The sequence below is a fragment of the Halichoeres trimaculatus genome, unplaced genomic scaffold (genome assembly GCF_033239565.1).
Source record: "Halichoeres trimaculatus isolate MK-OKI-2021-1 unplaced genomic scaffold, fHalTri1.1 fHalTri1_scaffold_17, whole genome shotgun sequence".
Lineage (NCBI taxonomy): Eukaryota > Metazoa > Chordata > Actinopteri > Labriformes > Labridae > Halichoeres > Halichoeres trimaculatus.
In genome coordinates, this window is record NW_027437195.1 from 14,007,874 (window position 1) to 14,029,187 (window position 21,314).

Below are 21,314 nucleotides of genomic sequence, written 5' to 3' on the forward strand. Positions count from 1 at the left end.
TACAGTCTACTCCTGGTTCACGGTAGAGCAGAAGAATTAGAAGAAGAGGAAGAAGAAGCCCGGTGGCCGTTAAATCTGTCCGTAACAGGAAAAAAGCATGTCTGCTAAGCCCGGTGAGGAGCTAGGCTCGGAGGGGAGGTGGTTTGGGGATGACTATGAAAGGAATGGCCTGTTTGGGAACACACCGACCCGGTTCGACGAGCTGCGTGAAGATATAAAGCCGAAAGGTGGCGAGGTGGCGGGCGACCTGGATCAACAATTTCATCCTTTTCAGGACGACGGGAAAAGGCCTCCCGTTGCTATGGAAACTGCATCTACAGGTACCAAAGCGGACAGTTACCGCACTTTGGTCTTGATATTTAGCAATTTAATGTTGTGTCAGTCATATTCGAGTTCATTTTGTTGTCTTAAACAACGCACAAACATCGGCGTTCAGGTGTAAATAGAGTGCAGCCTGTGAGACGCAGCCGAGTCGATTTGTCTTAGAATATGCGTTACGGCAGACGAACATGTGTCCTTCTGTTAATATCTCACCAGACAAAATACGAGTTAGCACTTCAATGTGATGATAACGGATCAGCTGTCACAACAGTGATGCTGCAGAGGACAGCACTGAAACAGACTTTTTTTTTCGCCAATAATAGTTATGAAACAGCAAATATGACACGTTGTTTAGATTGTGTTTTCAGATTGATGATGTTTGTGTCTCTGAGGAGGATTCAGATGGTGGGAAGTATGCATAAGCAAACAGCCTGTTGATCTCTCAATGTTTATGCACATTTGCAGGCAAAACACTCGTACTATAGCTCCCAAATGTAGGCCTTTCTCAGCGATACCACACTAACACATGTGATGTGTCAGAGCAGAGGGAAGATGGTTTAGCCTCTTCACTTTCATGACCTGTAACTGACTAAGCAATATCTAAACTACAATTTTTTAAAAAACAAATGGATATATTAGACCTGATATAACAAGTAGCCTGTGTGACTTGAGGATTCCTGAATTCATTTTTTGGTCATTTTGATTAAATAGTGATGCTATTGGTCACATCAGGCTCTGTTTTTGTGGGCACATCACATCGACCTAAGTCACTCTCTTAAGCAAGGCTGTCTTGTGCTGCTATTTTTAATCCTGAAGGAACAGGGCTCACTATTCGCTTGGTGAGCAAAACTAGAACCATGCACTTTCATTCAAGAATTCACTGAAAAATTCATGAGATGATGTTAAAAAAAAAAAATGCTGCCTAGAATTTCCTCTTTTTGCTGTTGAGGCCTTTCTTTTTGCTGGCTGCTGTTGGTCAGAGTGATTTTTTGAAACAATAAATAAACAAAAGCATTAATGAATGCTTAAATTGAATTTTCAATCCTTGGAGACGCATAATTTAGCTTGAAAGTAAAACTTATATTTAGACCCAAAAGAAAACCCAGTAGAACATTTGTATAACATGTTCAAGATGGTCATCTGAAGGCAGAGGATCAAATATATGTGACCCAGCAGGTTTCTTTATTGAAAACAAAAACACATAAGTTCTATTTTCAAAACTTTGTGCCAGACGAGCTCTCAGCTGTGTAGGCATGCACATGCACACAAACACATTCACACATTGTTTGTGTGCTTGATTCCTAAAAATGAAGGAATGACTGCCTTTTATTACTGTGACTACCACCGAGTTGTGTCTGTGCTAGTGAAGTAATCCACTGTGGCCCTTATCTTCTTGGCTGGAGCAGTGCAGATCCCATCATATCAAACAAAGCAGAGTTGACATTTTCCTCTCGACCAGACATGTTATAGTCCATTTGGATCTTTGTCAAGTACATTCCCGCTTAACAGCCCTCTCGTAAACATTCTCTCCTACTCTTCTCCTTCCCTGGTGGGAAATCACAAATAACCCTCCAGATCCGGAAACTTAGAAGATTATTTTTATTTTACTGAGGCCAGAAAAGAAGTTTGGCCTCCAAAGAGTGTGAGCTGTGAAAAAGTATCTCTCCAAGATGTCTAGAATTGCCTCTCCAGGTAATCGATCCATGTCTGCCTTAAATCTTGTTCACAACAGTGATCTACCCACAGTGCGCTGATAGTGCTGATTTCAGCTGTATTGGATTACCAAAGGCCTGGGATCGCAAACAGTAAAGTACAGTACACTACAGTTCAGTCTCTTTTATCTTCAAAAGTTTCACATCCTGTCAACGTTTTAAAGAGACACGAGAGAGAGAGTTTGTAGAGGATATTGCTGCATCATGACCAGGTTTGTGGGTGCTGTAAATGTCCCACAGTCATGTTTGTTTATAGCACATAGCGTGTCAAAAAGCCTCTTTTGCTCTCATGCTTAGAATAAAACAGCTCAGTGCATTTTGCAGACAAACAGCTTATTTTAAAACTCCCTTTTTCCCAACCAGTTTTTGACTCCTTCAAGTGCATTATAATGATCACTTTCACACGCCCTTGACAGGTGGATTAGACTGGAGCCTCTCTTCAGTGACAGGGATGAGACAGCATATGTCTGTCTGGTTCTCTTCCGTATCTCTCAGATAGGGAAAGCACTTAGTGGACTGCACTGGACTGCATAAGCTAGCACAGTGCATTTGTGCCTTTAGCAGTTGAGAGCTCTGCTCCTGCTCCCAGGGGAAGCAAGCAGTGCTCCGTCTTTTCAGAGTAGACGATAAAGATGCAAGATAATACAGTGGTAGTGGTGGAGGGAGGGGGTTGCTTAATGGCAAAAGAGGCGAGGCTGTGACAAGAAGGCTGACAGTTCACAGCCAAGACTGTCAGAGAAAAACTTAAAATGTGAAGGACTATCTCTCACAGACATCTTGAATTTAGTATCTTTTTGAAAAGCCCTTGGTCAGCAACTCGCAGGTGCACCTCTGTTTACTCGTGGTTAAAAATGTGTTTTCCAGCATCTTACATAATTTAATGAGGCTACAGGTGAAAACAATCTGTCAGAAACTGTTTAGTCTCTTGAGTAATGCGGCCAAGTGTTCATCCTGCTAGATCTCTGAACTAATTCATCACTCTCTCAGACCAATTAGCTAAAAGGCCAGATAGATGCATGACAGGCCAAGTCCTAAAAGCTGCACTGCAGGGGACAATCACAGAAACAAAGCATTACTGCTATCATTAGGTCAGTAAATCATATTTCCCTGTGTTCTTTGATGCCCTGTGTTTACACTGGAAACAATTGAAGCCAGCATGTGAAATATGATGCTTTGATCCCACTGCCTCCGTCCAGCTTTATAGCCTGTGGGCATAAACTAATCTCTGAGCAGAGTGCAAAAACCCTGCTCATGGGGTTAGAGCCACTATTAGACAGACACTCACCAACAGTAGTTCATCTTATTTGTCTGAGTTGATTATTAGATCCTTCTTCCTCCAGCATGCCTCAATGCCATATTGCATGAAAGTGAAACAGCAATCCAAAGTCACACTGAGCTGACAGCTTTGACCTCAAGCAGACAGCGCTCTCAGTCTGAATCCTACCACATCCTCTTCATTCATCCATGAAAGCTCTATCCAGGCAAGAAAAACAGGATCAATACAGAGCCCAGGTACTGTTGGTGCTACCGCTTCACAGTCGAAATGAGGACAGATTAGCTTTTGCTAAAACTCGTGCTGCATTGATTCATCCCTGACAATGGCTGCTGGATCAACATCTGTCCTGTTTAGCCTTTAGTGATTTTGTAAGAATGGTGTGTAAACCAACGTTGCTTACAGTACTTGTTTGTCCTCATCATCTTGAATCAATTCTTCTCCAGGCAGCTTAATCCCTCTGCACAGCTGTTCCCCCTTCAACCTCTGTGGGTAGTTTAGTTGTACCTCAACCCCCAGTAGACTGTTGTAGTTTAATTTCTCTTCTTTTTTATTCTTAAACATTATCAAAACATGGAGGCCAAAGATGATAACTCATGTATTTTTTTGAGCAAAGACCATGGTATCAAACACATGACTAAAATATGAAAATAAAAAGCAGTGAAATCCAGAGAACACCAAGACTCAGAGCTATGCTTAAGTTAAAATAAAAGTTATATTGCAGGTTTTTTTTTAAATAGGAGATTAAAATTCTTTGTTCTGAAAATTCTAAATAGAATCATCGCTCTTATCTAAATCAATAATAAAAGTCTATTAAAGCTTTTCATTGAATAATTTGAATTGCCAGCTTCTGTTTGATAATTTCAGTATCTATTCATTATTGTTAGTAATTATACTCTACAAAAACACTCTAATTTGTGCTTTTCTGAAGTAATGTAAATGCTTCACAATATCAAACAGCTAATTCAGCCTATTTGTGCCATCCATTCTGTTATGTACCTCTTTCATTTTCTCAGTGGGTTACATTATAACGCGGGAGAATATTATTTAACATCAAAGGCACAGATGGCCCTGAAAGAGGAGTGCAGTAAGATGCAGCTGATAGATCGTTTTCCACAAGGTCATGGCCTGAAAGATAACTCCTGAAAGGTAACACTGCACAGTCCAGAGGGTCACAGATGGAGTGATAGAGTTGTTACATCGCAGCAGACAAACAGAAATTTTAAAACAAAGCTGAAGGGCTTTAGGGCTTGGATGTGGTGGGGTGTGCTTGTATGGGCAACACAGACAGCTAAAACGGTGAGGTAATGGCTACAAGACCTATAACAACATGATGTTTATCAGATTCTCACTCATTTTACCAAAACTGGTTTAAGTTACTTTCTACTAAATATACCTAAAGGATTTAAACCAAAAGTACCAATTCTGCAGTAAGTGCCTTAAAGCTGGGGCACTTTAAAATGCTGATACAAAAAAACAATGTTTTTTAAAGCTTTTATTTCATTTTATTAATTGGAAATGGTGTCAAGACAACATCCATTGATGACACTAAGAACTTTTGTTTTATGGAAAAAATACGATCACTGTGAATCTGAGAGGCTTTTAAATCCTGCAGATTCAAGAGATGGATTTAGGGGCTATGAGATGATAAAGGAGTAAAAAAAAAAAGATAAACTCTGCTTTGACAATAAGTAATATTTTCAGCCTTTTTTTTATTTTATGTGCTTCTTTGCAGAAACACTTGAAATGTAGCTTAATCTGTTGAAAGCTGAATCCAGAAAAGCCCAGGAATACGGATCAGCAGATTAAGTTTAGCTACAGTCACAAGAGCCTGATTTGGCATTATTTTTTGATAATTATTTGTTTACTGTGATATCTCAATGAAAAGTAGCTCCACATAAACCTTAAAATCAGAGAAACAACCTCTAATGAGGCAGGTCTGACAGATCTCTTTTCCTTAAATAGCTTTATGTGTGTATGATTGTTTTCAGGGCTGGAAAAGTTTGAAAACTTTTCCATCATTTTTGCTCAAAAAAGGCTGTTTAGGGTTGAAAACTGGCCAAAAAATAAACAAATATGTGAGTTTGTGTTCGTTACTTTGTTTTTTACAGAATGTTGATGTAGCAGGTTGAGATGCTTATTCTTATGCAGCTCCTTGGCCATACTCTTTCTATTAATGCTCTGGGCTTCTCTGTCTGAGCTGTTGGTTGTCTATCTTAGCCCTGAATCTTCTTTGGCAATAACAAAGACCTTTAGGAATTGAAAAGTTGGGCATGACTGATTTTTAACATGGACCTCTAACTTTAAGGCCTTCATTATTTTTTTGAGGGCTTGTGACCTAGCACGTTAAGTCTGCTAAAAATCAGTCTGAGCTTTCTACAGAGTCATATTGATAAACAGAACATTACATTTGAACAACATTTAAATGTAAAAAACCCTAAGAAGCCAAGACTACCTTGAAAAAAATCAGAGCTCAAATACAAAACCAGCTTTGACGGTTTGCACAACATGCATCTAAAACGGTGGACGTTACATAAGTGTTGAGTCAGCTAAATAGAAATTGAGTTGAACTTACTGAAGACAAAGATTATAACTATTTAATCACAACACAGAGTAGACTCGAGAGGGCTTCAAGGACAAGACCAAAATAAGAGTTTAACCTGTTAGTAAAGTCAAATTATTTCTCTTTGTGAAGAAATAACTCAAATGTAGACTTAGTGTCTGAATAATCTTATTGTGTATCTATCATTAGTACTGAATGAAATTAAATCTCAGCAGTGATTTGTATTGATTTCTGCATAAAAAGTGAGCTGATGATTGTCCACTAAATAATTCAGGATGGCAGCAGCAGTCACTCACAGCACTTCCTTTGACGGATGTTTCCGTTCATCCTTGTTCAGTGTTTTTCAGGCCGTAAACCCAGTTTGAACAAAGTCCCCATGCGGCTCAGCAAACCCCTGATTTCAAAGTGGTAGCATATTCATTCTGCACATCAGGCTCCTTTGATATTGTCTGTGCTCACATATTTTTGTCCACAGCCTGATAATTAGCAGCCCATGCCTCGGCGTAGCAGATTGTCAGGCTGCATTAGCTTTGGCGCTGCACTGGCTGCACAGAGGACAACAAAAGGACTGCCCCTCCACAGCACATCCACCAGGACTTATTTATTTAACTGCACCAGCCTTTCAGTGACATGATTATGTTGTGTAGCTTCACTGTGAGCTGAGAATTCCTCTGTTGTCACGTCCAATCCCATCTGGCTGCAGCAAGGCATTTGTTTCAGCCTCATGGGGTTTTTCCCGTGTCTGGCTGCTACAACATATCAGTGGACTCTAAATGCCCTCCACAGCATCAACGCACCAACCCCGTTAACTTCCTGCTCGGAGCGGCCACCCTTTTACTGTTGCAGATGTCTTATGCAACTGTGGGAGAGTTTATTTGAGTAGTTATGTAGAACAGGTTGATAAAGAGGGAGGGGGAGTGTTGCCTACCGTCAACAGGATTACTGACAGTTCAAAGCCTCCGAGATCACCTCTCTTCACAGTTTGTAGTGGCCCTGAGTGCCTCCCACATCTGCACAGTAGGTATTTGTGCAGTTAGCGTTAGATTATGATGGTGTTGCCAGGGTGATGGCTGTTTGGACCTATACGAGGCTAGTACGCTAAGAGGATTATACATTGGTTGTCTTTAGCAGTACATCAAGGGTATTTATAGTGTTTTACTGAGCTGAACTTGGCTCATCAGCTGTGCCCATCTTTACTACATACTTAGATCCATTGGCAGCTGTGATGTTGCTCCACAAGACAGTTTAACCCTAAATAATCCAGAGCTCAAGAACGTAGGGGCCTGCTTTGGTTTTTCTCATGTCACACCCCCCTCCCCCTGTGTCCCAGCATGGGTGTGTGGTGTTTATAGCATTGTGCTGCGGTATGATGTATTGTTAATGACTGCTCGAGCAGCAGCAGAGAAGGACAGCAGAAGGGAAGGGTGGTGGGGCTTTAGAGGAAGTGTAAGGAGGGACGGGACGTCCTGACCTGTTGGCTCTTCTGTCAGTCAGTCTGCATCCTCCATAGCTAACCCTAAGGCAGCTATTTTAAAACCTTCCCCCCTCATCCAGCCCAGCAGCTGGACTCAGACTATTTATAGATCCACCGCTGCCCTGGGAGAAGCAAGGCTGAAGAGCGGCAGGGGCTCGGCTTGTGAAAGTACAAACTCTGATTGTATACAAAATAATAAAACTATGAACGATAACATGCAGGGAATACGTTTTTACATGTGTGTCTGTGTATCAACCAAGGACAGTGTGTCTTTTTTGGCCTTAGCACAACACTTTGACTGGAAGTCTGAATTAAAGTCAACAAATCTGAATTCTTGACTTGACCTCGACCACGACCAGAGGATACAGAATAACAGCCCTATCAATGCTATCTCTTCCTGTTTTGCAAGTCGTCAGTAATATGAGCATGCTTACATTTCCCAGCAGCACTGTAACAAATTATTCAGGGGGATGCTGAGTGTTATTTTACAGCAGAGCACCGACTCAGATCTACCACCACTGTGTAAATCTAATTGTAACTGAAAACCTGGTTGCAGGGCTATTCCATTTTTCTGTCTGTTAACATTCCTTTTTTCTACAATGTGGCCTAGCTTAGCTATTTAACTTATGAGATGCTTGTTGCACACAGTGTGTTATTGACATTTAATGGGTGTTGTTTCTATAACACTAATTTGTCAGGGGGAGGAGATGGATGTTAGTAACAGCAGGGCAGAGATGTGACCAGGGAAAGTCTTTTTGCCTGCATGATTTAGAACAGACTCTTGTTGTGGCTCTGTGGTTTTTGGGTCCCTAACAATCCCCCTTTGTCCCACACGGGTACAAGTACCCTCTGTTACTGCTGCCTCACTGATCTTCACAACCGAGCACCCAGTCTGGCTGCGCCGCTCTCTCAGTGCCACAGCCCCTCTCCCTGGCAGCTGAAGCGTGGCCTTGTTTAACTGGATGTTTTCGTTAATCAAAGAGCTCAGGCACAGGCTGATTAGATTTGATAGTGTGACACAGACAGCGCTGTCACTCTTCCTTATTGGTTTTGCTTTTCAAGTGTAACATCATTGAGCAACTTCACTCTCCCTGTCTCCCTCTGTAGATGACACCATGTCTGGCCTGTTCAGAAAGCCCATGAATGACGATGGTGACGTCTACACTTCCCTGCTCTCAAATCAGAGCTTCTCCTCTGGTCGAGAGTCCTCCTACCTGTCTGATGACCTGAAGCCTTCCTCTGGCCTGGACAACTTCTCCAGCAACACCTACAGCTTCAGCTCCAGCACCAAGATGACCTCCGACCTGAGTGATGACATGCCAAAGTCTCTGTTGGGCTCTGACAAGACAGAGTCCTACAACTACATGGACATCAGCCACGGGGATGAGAAGCATGATCAGAGCCTTGGAGCCTTGCACAGCCTGGTGGACACAGGGTCTTCAGGCCGCGACTTGCTGGGCAGCTACATTGATAAAGCTCCTGGAAAAGATGAAGAGGAAGAGGAAGAAGATGAGAACCTGGGTTCAGCTCTTGGCTCCCACTCCTTCCCCTACGTGGAGGAGCCTTCTGATGAAGAGCTGTCAGACTACCGCTCCTACAGAAACCTGGGAGGCACCCCGCAGACTGCCAGCCCAGTGAAGATCACCCTGACTGAGTCCAAGCCTCCTGCTGCCAAGACAGAGCTGCAGAAAAGCCTGTCTCCTGTTAGTGGGTCTGAGCGTGAAAATGTCCTGAGTGTGGGCCAGCAGGGGGTTCCCACAGTGACGCTATCAGAGCCGGAGGACGAGAGCCCTGCTTCCACTCCCAATGCTTCTCCAACACGTACGCACCGTACACACACACATGCACACACACTGACACACTACCTGTTTATGATCGGACACAGGATTGGGTGATAACATCTTCCAGACAGGTTAACCAGTCCCTCCAAAATTTACACAAACTCAACCAATCCATGCTCCATATTCAAAACCTTCTCATGTTAGCCAGTCTCTGCAACTTCTCTAGATAACCGACCCATCAAACACTGCAGCACAGGTTTTGACATAACAATAACAAACTCAGTATTTGAATATGAAGTCCAGAATAACATTTCCTGTACTCTATGTTTTCTTGTGGTTATGTATCAGTCTTGGAGATATGAGCTTTTCCACATCCTGGCCACTTTTTCCAAGTCTGCTGACCAATCAGAGACCATGTGCAGTGCAAACATAGTATTTCTTGGCCATTCTCCACTTCTCTCACTCAGTTTTAACACATTTTTTTTGGCATCTTGATGCTCAAAAGTGTTGCCAGAAGACAAACAGATTGTTTAGCAACCAGATGACTCAATTACTGTTAATCTCATGGATGAAGTGTTGAGAGTTAAACTGAAGACAAAGGCTCATACCGTTGCAACTTGCTTGACAACTTTTTAAAAAAGCTGCAGAGGAATCAGGCATTTTAGGCTGTAAACACCTCTGTGAAATCCTGGAGGGACTGGTTTATATATATTTTCATTGCCCTTTTCAACCTGACAAAGGCTGTGGAATAGCATGGAAAAAAGGGCTGATTTATAAAACCAGCATGTTTTGTTAACATTTGGACATTTTAGTATTTAGCATTTAGTAAGATTTACAGAGGGAAGCTTTTGTGTGTTAACTTAATTATTACCTCCACCAAGGAGGTTATGATTTTGGGAGAGTTTGTCTGTTTGTTTATTTGTTTGTGATCAACAAAACTCAAAAAGTAACGAACAGATCATGATGAAATTTTCAGGAAAGGTTCAAAATAGGACAAGAAAGGATTGATTAAATTTTGGAGGTGATCTGGATCACCGTCTGGATCCAGGATTTTTTTTTTAAAGATTCTTTATCATTGTGAGATAGAGCTGTTTTCACCATATGTGTATATAACTCCATGATAAAGGGTTGGATTGCTTGGCAGAACAATACAAGACAAGGTCACCATCATTTCTGACAGATGTAAAAGTACGATCCAGATCCTGGAAATATTCTGGATACTAAGATCTGGAATATCAAATATGTACTGGGTCATCATAGTTTTCAACTCTGTCAGGAAACAAATTATGGTACAAACCTGCAGCTAACACCAAATTGTAGCAGACAGTCTGCTGAAAGGGAGTATAACATTAAAGTAGGACTAAAGTGTTGGTGACAATCATAATATGCTTGGTGGAGGATTGCGCTCTGATTGCTTTTCTAGTTACTTAATTTATCTAAGAGTTTACTGTGACTATATTCAATTCATATGAGGCAGACTATCATAACTTCAAGAGTTTTTACATTCTAGTTGTTAACTTAAAATATGGTTATAGTATGACTACACTGGCTGTGTAAATAAAGACTATGATGCTGATATTTTTCTTTATTTCTCTTGAGCAGAAAAAGAGTTCTCTTCCCGTGACATATACAAGGCTGATGAAGTGAAGCCTGCAGCTTCCAAAAGCACCCCCAGCACAAAGGTCGGCAGCAGGGAGCACGATGGCAGCAGCGCAGAGTCTGGAGATTCAGAGATCGAGCTGGTTTCAGAGGAGCCTCCAAAGGCCAGTAGCAACCCATTTACCCAGGCGCCTAAAAGCAAGGGCACTTCCAACCAGCCTAACAACCCCTTTGACAATCCCCCAGTCTCCAAGGGTGGTTTCGGCCTGACTGGCAACCACGCTCCACCCACAGCTTACAGCATTCTGAGGGAGGAGAGAGAGGCAGAGCTTGACAGTGATCTCTTCATTGAGTCTGCGTCTGAAGAGAGCCCAAAGAGGGAACAGGGCTTCGGTGGCCCCAATAAGGGAGTCAGCCCTCCCTCTCCCTTGATTCCCAGTGCCATCCCTCCCCGCAGTCAGGTTGAGGCTGTGCCAGCCGAGCCCCTGCTCCCAGAAAAGGTCAAGACCCCGATGAAAACAGAGGAGGATCGCCCCAGCAAGCCCAAGCCTCCAACTGCAGCCGTGCCCCCAGAGGTGCGATCGGAGAGGCCCCAACAGGTCGACATGCACAAACACACTACTGAGGGCAAAGGAGACCTTGGAAAAGTTGCTGCCTCGATCATCCTGGAAGGCTTTGACAAACAAAAAGGTCAGTGAAATACCCGGATCTTTCTCTCAGAATATGCATAGATAGTGACTTTTGGTGAAAGTTGAAGAATTTTACAAAATTTGCCTGTACTCTTTCGGTTTGCAGTCTTTTCACCATGGCATATAGGCTTCTATCATAAGAACTGGCTTTCCACAGATATTGTTGTCACCTTGAGCAGGTAGTGTTGTATGTGTGTGTTGTCATGACCAAATGAAGTTGCTTTGGCGTCTGCTTTTTCAACCATTACTGTCACATCTGCAGTAGTCACACCTTGAAACAACTGACAGCATATTTCTGATGAAGTCATTAACACAGCGCATGTGTTTGTTTACTTCCTGGTAGCTACATGCATGGTGTGCTTTGACATTGTCTTGTTTACAAGAGAAAGAGGATTGCAGTGAGGGAAGTCTGTGCTGGGAGAGGTGTGACGTGCTTGTGTTGAGCTTCCCTGAGATCTGCTTCCCCCTGGTGGAAACAAAAAGACAATGAAAGCAGCGTGATGATGCATGGATTTTACATTTGTAGCGATTTATGGCGATGCACACTCCACAGCTACAACGTCTTAGCTTGAAGAATTCTCTTTCCTGTCAGTGGAAACAGCAAATAATATGGACAAGTCCCAGATGTTGAGTCTAAAAACTCATCTTTGCATCTGGTTCCTTACATCACTGCTTAGCATCCAGTGATTAGATAAGGCAGAAAAAGCAGTGGTAGTCAGCAGGAGTTAATGCTGTCTAAGCTGCACATTTGATGCTGGCAGGGATATTTTGACTTCTAATGGCTGTTCTCTCTGTCCTTGTAAACACTGGGTTTACATAATCCTATGATGTCAAAACTGGGGCACACTCCTACTCAGGAGCTTTGAAAGGCTTCCTCTTGAATTTTGCATCGTAACAGAGATGGAGGAAGGCACTTCTGAAAAAGACAGACAAACGGGTTTACTGGATCTGGCTGCCTGATTTAACAGAATGTGATGACTGATGCAGGTGAATATTTACACCCTGTGCAGGTGTGATAAAACAAACAGATGAAAGAGGATTCCTTGTTTTGTTTACTCAGACAGACAGAAGGTTCTGGAAATGTAAAAAGCAGGTCACAGCTATCTGTTTGTCCACCACTAGAGGGCAGAATACACCTTTGTCATTGCTGCTCTGATTAGTCGAGCATAAATCATTATCATCAGTCTGTGCACTTCCATACAGTTGCTATGGCAACAGTGCTAGGGGAGTGTTTTCAGTCTGGTTCAGAGAAACCTGTTTTTGCCTCCCACTTGGTAGATTTTGGCTCTGAAGTCTGTCACTGCTGCAGCGAGCAGAAGGTGTGAGGTGTGGCCGTCTGCAGGTGGGGGCCATCGGGGGGGCTGTCAGCTTTGATGGGATTAAAAAAATCGTTTTGTGCTCATTGCCAACACCAACACCAACACCACAATGACGGTGCGGTTTCTTCCTCAAGCATCTTACATCACTCTTTAAGTTTCTTGGCAGATCTAATCTGAGAGGGAATCGTAAAGCAGGGACGCATCCTGAAGCACTACACCAGGAACATTATGCTGTAATGCACAGGGTCCCCCATTATGAATTATTTAAGAGCAAGCACTTTGCCTCTTCAATTATCAGTGAGTCACAGTGAAAGCAGCTTTTTTGATCCGCAGCTACAACCTTAAACATTGTGCTGTGCAAAGAAAGAGCAGACCTGGAGGTTTGCCAGATCATTCCATCGCAACATGGTCTCAAGTCCAGCCATTTTTAGTGCTCAGAAAACCTTTCTTTCGCATCCTGTTAGGTGTACAACATCTACTCCTCTGTTACTGCAGCTTTGTAACATTAACAAGCTCACAGGTGAACCTGAGAGTTGTGCTGGAAAATATACAACAGTGTTTTGTTGTTTCTTCAAAAGCATGTGTGGGAGCTGTCCACAGTTTGACCTCATATCATGTTCTGTTCTCTGTTTGGGCTCCTCATGTGAAAACTGGTGTTCTTCGCTTTATAAAAAGAAGTTGCCACCAATCACCACCCACCCTCTCGTAACCCTCAGGCTCCTAATCATTGCATGGATGGTTTGCTGCAGCAGCAACTGTGGTATGGTGGTAACAATTTGACCCCCCCTCATATACACACACGCACACACACACACACACACACACAGACACACGCACACATACGCACTTTCCCCACTCGTTGTGTTCTAGCCAGAGCCGCTCCACGGCATCAGTCTGTGTGCTTCGCGAGCCGGCAGCACCTTGGAAACCTTTTTCCTCCCTCCCTCCCTCCCTCCCTCTTTGTCATCTCCGCATCCTTTTCGACCATTCATGCCTTTCTTGGATGAGTGAGTGAGTCGGTGCGACCAAAGAGGGACACAAAGAAGAAAAAGGAGACCGTAAAGAGAAGGAGAGAATAGGGACATAACTGATCACCAGCATGCAGGCCACTGCAGACGCGAGCAAGAAGGAGAGCTCCTGGAGCAGCTGGAAGGGCCAGGGTACTGATGTTTACCGTGATTTACTCTTAGCTGTGTCTGTGGTTTGTGGCTGTGAGGGATGGACTGTTAATGCTCGCTGCATGTTGGATAAAAAGCTGTGTTACTACAGATGTGTATCCCTCAGTTGTGTGTGTGTGTGTGTGTGTGTGTGTGCTGTGCATGTGTATTTGTATCATGTTATTGTTGAAGGGGCCTCAAACAGCGCTGTTTACCTGTGACTCCTTTCACATGGACACGCCCTGATGACAGACGCTTTCTTCTGCATGTGTGTGTGCCCAAAAAAAACAAAGAGAGGGGGTGACAGACGCTGGGGGGTGTTGTGGAAAACAAGCTTCCACACACAGTGTGCATGTGAATACGGAGCCAGTGTTGTGCTGTGGACTAAAGCGTGCCGTTGTTTTTGCCCTCCCCACTTTGTAAGTGTGAAGGGGAGCGATTTTACATGGAGTATGCTCTGTTTTTGTGTTAGCGAGACAGTCCGAGCATCCGGACAGCACTGACAGACTGTCTCCATAGCAACCAGGGCACACCCATCCTGATTACATCAGCCCTATCTCCTCGGCTGCCATGGCACCTTGCAGAGACTGGGCCGGAGGAGAGCATCCTCCGTCTGTCTGTTTCCGTAGCATGGAGGGCTCCAGCTAACAGCCAGGGGAGAAAATGGCGCCCCTTCCTCCACGCTAGTCGTGCTTTTTTATCTGACATCTCTTCAGAAACTGCTCAGCAGAGACGATGCAAACAGAACGGTCCGCATATTGTGTCAACACAGAGATGATCACTGTCACTGACCGGAGATGGGGAAATTTGTAAAAAATAACCTGTGATGTCAGACCCCCTTCTGCCATCATCCTCCTGAGTCATTATTGATTTAATGTGGCTTAATGAATGTCAGTGACTGTAACATGACCGCATATCTGATTGGATCTGTCCGCGACATCCAGAATGTATCAAATTAAGCTGACAGAGTACCAGCAAAGGGTGAAATTGATCAGATTCATCTCTGCAGTTGGACGTTTGCTGTCAGCCAAAACCTGCGAGCATTTCAGTGTTTACTTATCAAATGTTTAAAGCACTGACAGCAAAAGTACGGGAAAGAAAGCAAACCAAGATGTAAGTTATCCAAAAGTGGGTCATTAGCACTCGCAGGGCTGAAGATGACATCATGCATGCTTCAGGTCAGAACGTACTACTACTCTACAGTGTAGACCTGTAACTCCTGATCAGGTAATCTTCAAAACCCCACAGGGAATGAGATGGAGAACAGCTACACAACATTACATAATAATAATAATAACACTTATTCACAAGTTTCCAAAGACTTTGGCAAAACAGGTGAGGAGAAAAGCACTTTGGGATGGACTCATTTTAATGTGCTGATGTGTCGAATCATTATTAAATTGTTGTTTCAGTCAAAACTGTGATTTAGTTCCCAGAAAGAGATGTCGCACAGATGTTTTGACGCATGAAATAATTCAAATGGAAAGTAGAGTCAAACTTTTTAGCTTCACTGAAGTTGCGTTTATGATTAAATCCTTCTCAGCATTGCCGTCTAAGTCTGAGACTGAAGTCTTGTATCTTAACTGCTGGCAGCAGAAGTCCCTTCACATGTTCGCTCACTCAGGCTGACGTCTTGTTTGAGGCCACGAGGATGTCTTCAGCGATTTAATGAGGTCAGGCTAAACTAGTTTCACTCCAGCAGAGGGGGAGGGAGAATCATATTATTGTCACTTGTGTGAATCACTTGCTCTGGTTTTTGCCTGGTGTACGTGTTGAATATTAGAGTTAGCAGCCATCGACAAACAGAGCAGAGCAGGCTGGGATTGTACTTCCTGTTGTGGAATGTAACATCCTGTGTGTGTTATGTCGTAGCTCTAACCATGATTTAGAGTTTTCTCCTGTTTGAAATGAACAGTTATGCACATTTGATGCATGCCTCACTAAACATATCAGGCTGATGGTGAGACTAAGTTTAACTGTTAGTGTGTAAATCCATTTGCTATTAGGGACAGGGGATCTTATCATATAAGAAGGAGTGTTGTTATTTCATCATCAAAAATTATAGCAAAGTTTCTTATAAAAAAAAAAAGAACTCAGTTTGTAGTGTTGAAACACTAGTCCACATTCTTTAAGCGATTTACAAACAGTCTTTATCACTTCTTTGACTCAGACTTGTCAACTAACCGTTGGAGGGTAAAACCTGCCATTGTCCTTTTGTGCTCCACAATAAAGGGAGAGGCTGTCTCCATAAGTCGGGGTGTGGAGGAGACACATAATGTACCGCTGATTCCCCAGATTCTGAGCAAATGAATCTCTCTCTGTTCCCAGAGGAACGCTCTCTCTGCCCTCCCTCTGTCTCCCAGCCCCTCCCTTCCTCCCTCTCTCCATCTCTCAGAGAGTGGAGGGGATAAAATGGAGCATGGTAACTATGGTAACTGCATCAGGCAGGTGCTCAGCAGATCTTTGCTATGAAGCATTGAAGCAGTAGAACATAGTAGGAAATGGGTTTTCTACGACCATATGACAGTGTAGTGGTGTCACATGCAGCAGGATTCTGGTTTCATTTCCCACCTCTGATACACTGTCCTTTATTTTAGTCGCTGCACGGCAGTCTTTGTTTTGTGTCAGCAGGGCTGCGCTTAAAAGCCTGAGCATAAAAGATCCCACAGAGAGAGCATTTGTATGTGTGTTTTAGTGTGTGTCTGTGTGTGTGTGTGTGTGTGTGTCGGATTGCAATGTGATTCTTTGGCAACCGCACCCCATAGACGTCCCCCCTCCCTCCCCTTCCTCCGTCCCCGTGCGCAGGCAGATGCTGATTTGCTGGTGTGGCTGTGGCCCCTCCCCTCCTTTGCAGGGGGGACTCCCCCTCCAGTGCTCTCCTTTTGTCCGTGGATAAAGCAGCTGCCTCTTTCCCTGTTCAGCCATGGGAGCCGCAGGTCAGTACATGCTTCTACTGCACTAGCTAATGCTTTCCAGTCTGCCTGCAGCCTGTGCAGCACATCACCAGGCACGGCCACTGTCGCTGGTCAACACCTGTCCGTCGCAGAGCTGTCTGTTGGAGTGTCTGTTTGCTGAAAGAGCTGCTGTGTATGCTACCTGTGCCTCTGTGTGAGTGTGTGTGAGTGTGTGTGTGTGAGCATCTCCATTAAAATTAGCAGCCACATGGACAGTTTGTCATTAAAGGCAGAATAAACGTCTTGTGTGGGGAGTGGTGCATGAACAGCAGCTGGCGCACGTGGATCCTGTTCTCATTGTTCTGAATGAGCTGTGTCTTTGGTTTGACAGTTGGGAGGAGGAGCAGGCACATAGGTCAGATACCTTTACTGAAGTTACTGATCAGAGAAGTAAGGATTACTTTTCTTTATTCGCCGTCACTCAGACGGCTGGTCTGTATGCTGGAAGCTGAGATTCACTCAAACACAGTGATTGTTCTCTGGTCACCAAGGTTCAGCCTGCCTTTTTGGCATCCACAGATGCCTTTTAGTGGAGAGTAAAGATGGCCGTCATCACTATGCTGCTCACAGCTCCTCGGCTAAAATTAGAGCAGGCAGGCTGGCGGACAGCTCGCAGAAGAAGAGTAAAACACCCAAGAGACCACAGCCGCAATTTTCTTTTCTTCAAAGGCCCAAAACTTTACATTTCAACACGGAGGTTCTGTCTCTTTCCACATGACGACGTGATGTATATCCAGGCAGCACCAACACGTGAACCCAAGTGGTACTTTTAGATTTGTACAGCTGGTGGGGGAGGCAGAGGTGAAACAAGCAGCCACCAGTTCTCATGGAAACAGGGCCTGTGTTTCCAGCCGACACAGCCCACTGCCAGAGGAGGACCATGTCAGCTTCTGAAGCTGTAATGGTAGACTGGGCTAATCCGCAGTTATCACTCCTCTCTCATCTGTGCTAGTGGCTTTGAATTTCAGGGCCCAACACCCAGAGCAGTGAGAAAGTGTAAGAATAGAGGGAAAATAGTACAGCAAGATGTCCAAGCTCCTGCAGGCATGCTGTTTTTTTGTATTTCAACAGTTTGTTTCTGGAAGGCACAGTATTCCTGAAGCATCGTCATCCTTCATCTCCGCCCGTCTGACCGTGTCACACTGAACCGTTATCTAAAACCTGCTGATAGGGCTTCTAATCCTGGGTCTGACTTCATAGAGCTGTAGGTCAATCATTAATTCTGCTCTTTGAGTGGCCAGTGAGGGTTTACCTGCAGTGTAATGCAGCTTGCTCTGCCCGGTGGTACGCATGGTTGTACATGTATGAGAGCAGACCATGTGACACTTTGGACACGTCAGATGTAAGGACAGTCGGACAGCTCTGAGAGTGCAGACTCGGACATTTGCCTGACAAGTGAGAGTGGGGGACTATCTTCAGCAAAGGTCGCTCTATATTAAGGAGTAAAGAAACGAAACTCCAACACCTTCACTCCACCTGGCAGCTTCACAGCTCACTGGAACCAAGCAAAGAGGTTGGGTTAGGAAGCTGGGTTAAAACAGGATCACGTGACAAGCCGGGCTCTCCCAGGACGCTGAGTTGTGAACAACTTCCAGAAATTTGACCCAAATGTGTGGTGTGTAGAGCACAGACGCCAGATCCTGTTTGATAAAGAATACATCTGTGGACACTGAGCCCTGTGTGTCACACAGCGAGAGGTCAGGTCATGGCGCTCAAAGATCCTTACCCTGTTTGTCCTTGTTCTGTCTCCTCTTCCCTCAGCGATTGACCTGCTCTACTGGAGGAATGTGAAGCAGTCGGGGGCCGTGTTCAGCAGCGTGCTTCTGCTACTCTTCTCCCTGACCCAGTTCAGTGTGGTCAGCGTTGGAGCCTACTTAGCCCTGGCAGCCCTTTCCGCCACCATCAGCTTCAGGATCTACAAGTCTGTGCTTCAGGCCGTACAGAAGACCGATGAGGGACATCCTTTCAAGTGGGTGAAAAGCAACAACCATTAAACGGTCTGGTTTAAAGATGTGTGACTTTTACTGACTGAAACTTCTTTCCTGTGTTACCAGAGCTTACCTGGAGATGGAGATCGCTCTGTCCCAGGATCAGATTAGCAAATATGCCGACAAAGTCATGCTGTACTCCAACACCTGTATGAAGGAGCTTCGCAGGCTTTTCCTCGTACAAGATCTGGTTGACTCTTTGAAGGTTTGCCACACTCCTACTTGTTTGCATTCATTAATTTTTAGTAGATGGTTACCAGTATGTTTCAGTTCCTCCAAAGCAGCCTGGAGGTCTAAGATGATCTCTTAAAGGGCTTTTAATGGTATCCTGATGATGCATGTATATACTGTGGTATGTGTTTTACAAAGATTAAAACATGTCGTCTCTGTGTGTGCTTCAGTTTGCTGTTTTGATGTGGCTGCTGACCTATGTGGGCGCTCTCTTCAACGGCCTGACGCTGCTCATCCTAGGTACAGTTGACTTACAAAGACTCCAGCAGCTTAGCCTATTGTTCAGTAGCTCAACAAAATCCATACAACAAAGACACATTTTGTGAAGCGTGTTGTGAATGGGAGGAACAACCTGTCCTCCTCCCTACACTGAACTTATCAGTGATGTTACTTCACTGTGAAATGTGTGCTCCATCTGTTTACTTTTCCAGTTTACTTTAGATAAGTGTTGGGTGCTTGCTGACACGTGTGTTCTTCTTTGAGCATATTCCCACTGCACAGTAGGTCAGAATACTCTAACACTGACCGCTACTCTCCATGCCTCCACAGCTGTGGTCTCTATGTTCACCATGCCTGTGGTCTATGAGAAACACCAGGTAAGTGTTGAAGCTTTAGATCTCTCTTTAAACCTGAAGTAGGATGTTCATTCATGTTTATAACCTAATCCTAATCCCTCTGTTATCAGGCGCAGATCGATCAATATGTTGGACTAATACGGACCCAGGTCAACTCGGTGGTGGGGAAGTGAGTGTTTGCTGTTGAGTTTGGAAATTATGAAGTAAAAGCAGTTTACGATTCTGCTAAGAATTCATTGTTGACTGGAGAACTTTTTGTATTTGTGGGAATTAACCTAAAAAGATCTCTTAACTTAACCCTTAATTCTTCAGTTAAGCTTCTCAGGAACAAACTGATGCAACTGCAAAGCTTCCAAGACATCGTTTAGCTTAAGAAATCTGTTTAATATAAATAAAAGGCTAAGCTTTCTCACATGCTGTCTGTACGGCCTGAAAAATGATTTAAGAAATGTTTGTGGAAATAACTGGTTTGTATTATGTAGTTCTGGGTAAAGTCAATCAAGTTTACAATTTAGTTTGTCTGTTGGAGTCAGAAATAGGTGTGTTGATGCAAACATGTTTGCCTGCTTGTGTTTTAGACTAGCCACCATTAGCTTTTCCAATTTTAGTCAAATTCTTCGGGGTATGTCAGGACTGCCATAAAAAGAGACATTAGAGAGCAGCAGGAAGTTAGGATAAGCAGACCTTAATCTTGGATAAATATCTGGTTGGGTATGTGGGATTAACGCCTGTTTTCTCTGTACAGGATCCAAGCGAAGATCCCTGGAGCCAAGAGGAAGGAGGAGTAAGAAGGGTCTGTCTCGCGGTGAAGTGGACAGTACAGTCCAGCTCAGAGTCAGGCAGCGCACTCACTGTTGAAGAGCCTGGTCATCATCTGTGGGGCCTAGTGCTATGTCATCTTGGTGTTCTCTAAAAGCATCCACTGGAGAAGCCGTCACCCTGTCTATAGCAGTCTAAACACTAACACACACTCTGTCACACCGTCATAATCCTGTTTCTAGCTAGACAACAACAAACACAAAAAACGACAGAAACAGACTTTTTTTGTGTTGCTTATTATAAAGTGCATGAAGTCGAGCCTTGGGTAAATGATATTTGATATCTTTTGTGCAGTTTTTAATTCATGCTACTTTTTTGCTTTGCAGTGCTTACCACAAACTGTACGGTTTGGCACAAAAAAAGCTTAAAGCCCTCAGACGTGCTCTGCTGCCAATGTTAAATACTGCTTCATGTTTCAGAGTTAGCAGACAGGGCTTCTCTCAGTATATGTCAATATATAAAAAATATCAAAAATGATTTCCTTTTGGTGTTTCCAAGCACAAAATAATTTAACAATATGCGTCTTAGATGTGGTAAATGTAGGGTTTTTGCTTTTGTATAACCATAAGGAACAAAACACGCTCATGTTTTAGGTACTGTTGTACAACTACTATGAAGACAAGGAGTATCTGGTGATATTTAGCTTGTTTGAATAACTGTCCAACTTTGTACTATGTTCAACTATACTCTGTAGTTCTAGACCCTGGACTCTTTAACTATTTGCACTCTCACTATGTATTTAATTACAAGAATAAGAAAAATAAATGTACCTTGATGTATAACATCTCCTCAGCTACTTTCCTGTTGACTTCATATTTCTAAGACGTCAGTGAAGAGTTTGTGTGTGACACCCCAGCTA

General features: G+C 43.7%; 1 protein-coding gene across 3 annotated transcripts; it reads left to right on the forward strand.

The window, feature by feature from the left end:
* Window positions 1–97: 97 nt before the first annotated feature.
* Window positions 98–21,239, forward strand: rtn1a (reticulon 1a). Of its 3 annotated transcripts, XM_074691376.1 has the most exons (9): window positions 98–320; window positions 8,451–9,164; window positions 10,727–11,413; window positions 18,604–18,811; window positions 18,897–19,035; window positions 19,232–19,301; window positions 19,611–19,657; window positions 19,747–19,805; window positions 20,382–21,239. In XM_074691376.1, exons 1-9 carry the CDS (start codon window positions 98–100, stop codon window positions 20,422–20,424), a joined length of 2,190 nt encoding a protein of 729 aa, XP_074547477.1. In that variant the 3' UTR covers window positions 20,425–21,239. The 3 variants fall into 3 exon arrangements, with proteins under 3 accessions (XP_074547477.1, XP_074547479.1, XP_074547478.1); XM_074691378.1 differs by lacking the exons at window positions 98–320; window positions 8,451–9,164; window positions 10,727–11,413 and adding exons at window positions 13,574–13,891; window positions 16,694–16,824; XM_074691377.1 differs by lacking the exons at window positions 98–320; window positions 8,451–9,164; window positions 10,727–11,413 and adding an exon at window positions 13,575–13,891.
* The last annotated feature ends 75 nt before the right edge of the window (window positions 21,240–21,314 follow it).